Here is a 7,226-nt window from a genome sequence, read left to right on the forward strand (position 1 = left end):
ATTTCAGCTCTGGGCTCTACATTTTCTCTGCTCCTTCTCTTGGGTGCTTGAACAACTCCAGAAACGCAGTTGACCCACAGCAGCTGATAACAAAGGAGAACTGAACAAAATATTGGGGCTCCCCCTTAAAAACATGGGCTGCCTCACTGTCAGCCTCCTGCAGGTGTTAGTTTTTGTTTTATTTCCCCATTGTTCCTATTTAAAAAGAGTGACGAGCCCCAGATTTGCATCTTCCTGCCTGTGTTTTACATTCATGCTATGGCTGAATGGACAGATGACACTGCAAGCATCCTTCACTCATCTCTCTGATTTGCAGCCTGAACTCAGAGATGCTGCAGCTCCAATGCAGCCCCCCTTTTTCTTGCTTTCTCTCTTTCAGAAGCATGCAATACATGGAGGCGTGCTTCAAACCTCCTGCAACCCAATGCAAGACATTGCAGGAGAGGTCAGGGCATTTGCATGCATTCTGCTCTGAAATCGCTACTCATGAGACCTGAAAGCTGCCTGGGGAGCTGTGTTTGGTAACAGTTTGGGAACACATGCATTGCACAGCCATCTCCAGAGCTGCTGGTTGGAGCTGAGGCACAGCTCAGACAGAAGATGGAGCTGTTGGCCACTCAGCAGTGCACATTTCCAATACAACCCTGCCCTGCTCAGCGCAAACTCACACCCAACACACTCATTTTGCAGCTTCTTTTAGGCACGTGTTGTGTTTTTTTCTGCAGGATTTTTTTTTTTTTTTTCAAAATGAGGGATTCGGCTTAACAAGGAGATGTGGCGCAGAGCAGAAGATAACCCCAGCCCGTAACTTCTACGAACTTTCGGGCGTATTTCTCCTGATCTGAACATTTCCTGCCTGCTCGGCAGCACAGTTCCATGCACACTGCAGCGTTTCACCAATTAACTCAGTGCTGTGTGGGCAAGGAGGGTGGAAATGCTTTTGTATGAGCTTCCTCCGAGCATTTCTCATTGTTTCCATCTATCCCAGTGGGGCTGGAACGGCACTGTGTTCTTTGAAGCATAGGAAAAAGTTTCGGGGTTTTTTGGGGTGGAAAGGAGCACTTTGTGAGCTCAGTCCTTCCTTATGGAACATGGGAGTGCACCCTACTGCCTTGCACGTGTTGCCAGCCCCAATAGCAGAGCCAACACATCCTTAGGGGTTTTTATACCCCAAATCCTCCTCTTCACCACCACTTTTTGCACTGCTCTGGCACAGGAGGGATGCAACATCTGGGATCATGGATTTATCTCCCCCCCCCCATTTTAGAAACTAAGTGCAAAGATCAAACCCTGCTCATTTCCTGACCACCATCTGATTGTTCGCCCCACTCACTGCTCCTCTTACTGACAATCTGAGATAATGTGATGATGCCCATTTCTAAGTAGATACCTTCAAGAGAAAAGCTTTTATTTTCCTATTCCCAAACACCTATGGGAGCTCCAGATCCCCATGATGTCTTCTTGTGGTTTCCCAGCTGCTTGTACTCAAGAATAATCATCTGTTTAGTGCCAAATGGTTCTCCTTTTTTTTATCTTTCCTGGCAAAAACATGAAAAGGAGTCACTTTGAGGGTTTTCTGGCACGCCACTTGAAGACCAACACTTAAAGTGTCCTTGAGGAAAGCGGGTATTGCAGCACAATAGCATAGAATCACAGACTCATAGCATTGCCTGTGCTGGAGTGGGACCTGTAGGGATCACTGAGTCCAACTCCCGGCTTGCTCAACCCAAATCACTTCAAAGAAAAGCACCATTTGGCCAAAGTCCCAAAGTCTTCACTCTTCCATTGTAATTTTTAAGCTTTGCTATATTCCAAGTAGCTCAATAGTGGTGCTGGCTTCTGTATGGGAGAAGAACTCAAGGTTTAAATGGGGAGAAGTCGTCCTCAACTGGGAAGGACATCCTCAACTGTTATATTGGCTTTAGAAAGTGTTTGTTGGATGGCACTGAAACCAGTTGTGGAAGAGGAGGGGGGAGGTTAATCAGATCTTGATTCAATGGAAAGGGGATTGATGTGCCCAAGGGATGGGGCGAAGGGTCAGAGAGGTTTCAGGTTGGATATTAGGAACAATTTGTTCTCAGAAAGAGTGGTGAAACATTGGCACAGGCAGCCCAGGGGGGTGATGGGGTCACGGTCACTGGAGGTGGCCAAGAACTGTGGAGATGTGGCACTGAGGGACGTGGGCATGGTGGGGTGGGGTTGGGGATCTTGGATGTCTTTTCCAACCTTAATGATTCCATGATTCTCAAGGGCAAAAAATGCAGCTTTTGTCTGCAGCATATCCCTGTGGAGAGCAAGTAGGGCAAGAAGAGGGAGAAAAGGGAGAAATTTGGGAAAACAGACAAAACCAGGATGTCACCAAAACCCAGGGATGGGACACGTGGTTATGAGAGGGCCAAAGCCAGAAGTGCACGAAGGAAGCTCCCGCACCTCCACTCCACCCGTTTTAATTTGCACCAGACGTCAAACATTTAGAAAAATACTGGAAAGTAAAACGCAGTGCATGCACCGTTACAAATGTACAAAACAGCCGTGTCTCACAAAGCACACACTACCTCCAAGTCCTGATATTTTTACCTTTTTTTTTGTAGAATATACTGAAAGTATGTCTCCACTTAAGTTACAGTGACATAAAAATCGTTTAGGATGGTTGAGTATGGCCAGCAGTGGCATTCGGTGCCCACATACATGGTATACATTAGCTCTACGCGGTGCGAGCAGCTCGACACGTGTAACTTTACATATGCTACAGCCTATGTACACATCAGCAGCAACCGAAGCACAAGAAGCAGTAGTTCCATTGGCTGCATTGAACAATTTGCTCACTAAAGGTGGATCTCCAGCATCCCCTTGGCGTTCGTTCTACTCATGCTTTTTGCCTTTTCAATCCAGTTGAGCCGATTCAAGTCCTTCCCTGCATTCTTGATTCCCCTTTGGCTGCATTTTAGCATCCTTTGGGTTTTGGGGCTGATGGCAAACGATGTTCCCATGGCTGATCCATACGAGATGCACTCATTTTCTATCATACATTGAAAGAAGCTTTTGCTCAGTGTTACTTTTTGGGCATTCAGCAGCACTCCCTTCCTCTGGGCAGGCTACAAAGGGCAGCATGGCTCAGCTGGAAGCAAAGCAGCATGGATTGATACGATGAGCCCAACCACAAGCTGCCGTGGCTTCAGCCTCACTATTCCCAAATCACTCTATTTCTGGAGTGCTGCTGCAGGAGGTGTTTACAGCATGCAGAGCAGACAGTTCCTATCCACATGGAAGGGTTGGGATTGGCAGATTAAAGAGCTACAATTGCACCTCGGTAGCCCAAGGTGTTGCTTGCTTGGGACTCCCCAAAACCCATCAGCTTCCACGGGACATGTGGGTGCCAAGCACCCGGGGCTGGGGCTGGTGTGCCCTGGGGAAAGGCGCTCTGCTGTCACCGGGCTAAGCAGATTAGGTAAAACCCTGCTTGTTAGCAAAGAGGATTTTCATATATGCTCCTGCAGGGACAATGAGGGCTGGGCGAGCCCATATCTCTGCCCCAGAAAGGAAGAGGAGGAAGTGGTGAAGGCCATTTTTTGGGCATCCCACTCCACCACCAGCAGCCGTCCTGCCACGACCAGGACAGGACGAAATTCCCTCCCAGTTGCCCAAATCAGTCTGCAGGGAGGCAGCGGGGGGCATCTTCACCAAAGATGGACAAAAGCGAGGACAGGGGACACCCCATGGGTGGGCGCGGGGACACGATGTCATCTCACTGCCACAGGGCACGGCATCCCATCAGTGCATGGCAAAAAGGGTGGCGAGGAGGAGGAGGACGGCGAGCCAGGTGTCAGCAGGGTGCAGCTGGATGCCCGAGGCCAGGCGGTACTCGCGGTACTGCTGCACGCACATCTCACGGATCACCTTCGTCACCACTTTGTTCTCCATCTCCACCTCCGTTTGGTTTGCTGCCGGGACAGCCTCGGAGGTGTTCTTCTTGGCAGCGGGGCCGATGCTGTACTCAGTCACTGTGATGTTAAAGCAATCGGCCACGAAGACGTCCTGCGACACGGGGCCGCTGTAATCCCGGTAGTAAACGCGGTTGGGATAACGCGCCGAGTTCTCATTCCACCACCGGTACTCATCGGGGCTGTCAAAGCGGTAGTTCATCCCCGACATAACGCGCCCCATGGCGTAGCCCCCCAAGCCCCCCACCACAGCGCCCGCCGCCGCCGCCCCCGCCACGTGCTTGAAGTTGGTTTTGGGGGGTTTCCATGGCTTCTGGTTATGGTAGCTTCCTCCGCTGGATGGGTTGTAGCCTTGTCCCCAGCCTGGGTAACCTGGGTTATGGGGGTAGCCAGGATTCTGGGGGTAGCCGGGGTTATGGGGATAGCCGGGGTTATGGGGGTACCCCGGGTTGTGGGGGTATCCTGGGTTGTGGGGGTACCCCGGGTTGTGGGGGTAGCTGGGCTGGCGGGGGTAGCTGGGCTGGCGATGGCTCCCGGCACCCCAACTCCCGCCGGGTTTGCCTTTGCCCTTCTTGGAGAGGGCAACGTCGGTGCAGGCAGCGAGCAGCAGGGCCAGCAGGCAGCAGGTGGTGAGGAGCCTGGCCATGGCTGCGGGCATAAGGACACGCACCGTTAGGGCAGTGGGCAGAGACCCCCCTCCCATCCCCACCCCCATCATAAGCATCACGCACAAAATCTTCTGCCTAAATCGAGCATCATCCCAAACATCATCCTCTTTTGAACAGATTTGGGCATAAACGTTTACTCCTCCAAAAAACCGTGCATCTCCATCCTCCCCGTGCTTGCAACCTCCTATACGCCTTCCCATGAGCCTCAAACGCCATCTCTGCTGCTAACTGCAATCTTCAGCATTGGGTTTTCTGCCAGAGAACAGAACTCAGCATGCTCCCCAAGTCTCTGTTTATGTGCAACAGCCCTTAGCAGAGCCCGAGCTGCTGGCATTGCTCTGGTTAACGTGTTTGCAGCTCTCTGCTTACTCAGCACTCTGCTGCTGGCATTGCGGGGGCATGCAGGGCTGCCAGGAGCCCCCGACGCTGAGATTGGTGGGAGGGCAAAATGCCACTGTAATGAGCTGTTATCTGCCCAGGAAATGGAGCAGCTGTAATGGACACCAACTCTGGAAAACATCTCTCCAGCTGAAAACTCTCCCATGCGAAGGTGCATAGGTCACCACATTTCTCAAGTCCAGCAGGGTAGTGGGCTGGGTGTGCTACCTGGCTCATCTTATTGTCCATGGCTTGAGCCTCAAGTATGCTTTTGTTTTTTTTTCCTCCCTCTTTTCCATTTTCCCCCACTTTTTCTTCTTTTTCTTTTTTTTTCTCTTCCTCCCATCCCCCCAGGATTAATGGTCACCACTAATCCCAAAGACGAGTTAAATACAGATAACAGATGACTCTCATGAGCCGCGCTGACCATCCCTCATGAGACATAACAGAGCAATTCCTTCCTTAAGCTACAACCTTTTCCAGTTGCCTATTAACAACAGCTTTGCACTCCACAAGCAAACAAACCAATCCCTCTCCTTGTTCAGATAACAACCTCCTTTTTCCCTCCCAGAAGAATCAGAGCATGAGGGATGCACTGACCTGGCCCCGTGATGGGGGGACAGGGCCTTGGCTGCTGCTTTATTGCTTTCCCCATCCCTCAGTGCCCACCCAAGGATGAGATCAATGACTTGAAAAATTAGATAGCAGACATGATTAAAATTAGGTGGGCAAATGTTACTGTGTGGTCTCAAAGAAGGACTCAGGAAACAGGGGGAAGAAATAAAGCAGCAAGTTGGCAGCTTGCCTCAAGATGTATGATTTCCCGTAGCAAGGGATGGAAAAATAACCCCGAGATGTGGCACGGATGGAAACAAGTTTTGGCAAAGCCCTGGGGGTGTTCCTGCCCAGCAGCACCGACCTGTTTGTAATGGTGCTGGAGCTCTGATAAACACAGCTGGGGTTGGGTTGTGTTGGCACTGCTAATTGCTGAGCCCTAATACATGCAATTAAAGCCCTACAAGCAATGGGGAATGGGGATGTTCTTACCTTGGGGTGAGGTCTTGGGGTCGGTGGTTGCTTCCTCTGATTCAAAGATATTTATGTATGAGCGATCCAAGAAGCCTTGAATGGAGATGATCGATTAATTCAGGTAATTCGTGGCACCATAAGGAGGGTTTTATATCTGTGCCACAGCGACAGCATGGCAGAGAGGAATAGGAAAATGGAGGATGCATGAAGCAATTGTGAGCAGCAATTACGTGCACGGGGCTTCGGCTCTGCGGGGGAAATCCAACACTGCTGCCAAAATCACAGTGTGGTGGGGCCTGGAGAGCAGATCTGGGAAGGAGAGAAGTGAAAGGGGAAGGAGGAGGTGGAGGAGTGCTGGATGTGGGGAAGATGCTCTGTTTACAATCTGCTGACGAGCTCGCCCTGCAGTGCTGGGAAATTCCAGCTCTGGGTTGCAAAATGAGGGCTGGGAGATGCACAAAGCACACAGACACTCCTGACAGCCCCCAGCTTTCAGAAATCCCCCCCTTTTTCTGCACCCCAACCGAAGGGCCGCACCATTTCGAGCCACTGGGACCCACGACGCTGAGTTAATAAAACCCGGGGGCCAATACAGGGGTGGGGGTGGGGAAAATTTCCCACTGCCATCAGCGTGGAATCAGCCAGGAGAGGACGAGCAGAGACGAGGAGCAGAGCTGCCTTAAGGCAGGCAGCCGAAATCTCTATTTTTAGGCACGGCAAGGAGGGCAGCTTCCATCCCTGGAAGCGATTCAGCCGCAAACACGCAGCGCCCGCTGTTAGAAACGGCTCCGCTCTGCCCCATCGCCTCCCACAGCCCCCGCTGGCTTCGTGCCCCCCAAACCAGAGCCCCTTCCCCAGCACTCACCGCCACCGCTCGGCTTGAGATGATCCGGATGGAGCGAAGAGGGGGGGAAGGAATAAATAGCGGGAGGGAGGAGCTGGCTGCCGGGCAGCCCAACCCCACGCAACGCCAGCGATCCTCGCTCTGAGAGCGCGGCGTTCGGGTCCTTCCCATCTTCCCCCAAACAATGCAAGATAGGAAACCTCAGCGCCTGGCTGGTTTGTTCAAGAGGAGTTTGCGTTCATCGGTATGCGAGAGATATTTGAGGAGGAAAGGAAGTGGTTGCCATGCGAGTCCGCTCTCTTGTAAGAAACGCAGTGTCAGTTGGTGGGTAGAGGATAAAATAAGTTCAGGCTGACAGTGAAAATG

The 7,226-nt window shown here is 51.6% G+C and overlaps 1 protein-coding gene across 2 annotated transcripts; it reads right to left on the minus strand.

The window, feature by feature from the left end:
- Window positions 1-2,384: 2,384 nt before the first annotated feature.
- Window positions 2,385-6,988, minus strand: PRNP (prion protein). 2 transcript variants are annotated; one of them, XM_003212382.4, is made up of 3 exons: window positions 6,882-6,988; window positions 6,035-6,109; window positions 2,385-4,589 (listed from the first exon to the last, which is right to left on the minus strand). In XM_003212382.4, exon 3 carries the CDS (start codon window positions 4,585-4,587, stop codon window positions 3,772-3,774), a length of 816 nt encoding a protein of 271 aa, XP_003212430.1. In that variant the 5' UTR covers window positions 4,588-4,589; window positions 6,035-6,109; window positions 6,882-6,988; the 3' UTR covers window positions 2,385-3,771. The 2 variants fall into 2 exon arrangements, with proteins under 2 accessions (XP_003212430.1, XP_010721369.1); XM_010723067.3 differs by having other exon boundaries at window positions 6,035-6,325; window positions 6,882-6,985.
- Window positions 6,989-7,226: the final 238 nt, after the last annotated feature.

This window comes from Meleagris gallopavo, chromosome 24, assembly GCF_000146605.3.
Source record: "Meleagris gallopavo isolate NT-WF06-2002-E0010 breed Aviagen turkey brand Nicholas breeding stock chromosome 24, Turkey_5.1, whole genome shotgun sequence".
Taxonomy (NCBI): Eukaryota; Metazoa; Chordata; class Aves; order Galliformes; family Phasianidae; genus Meleagris; species Meleagris gallopavo.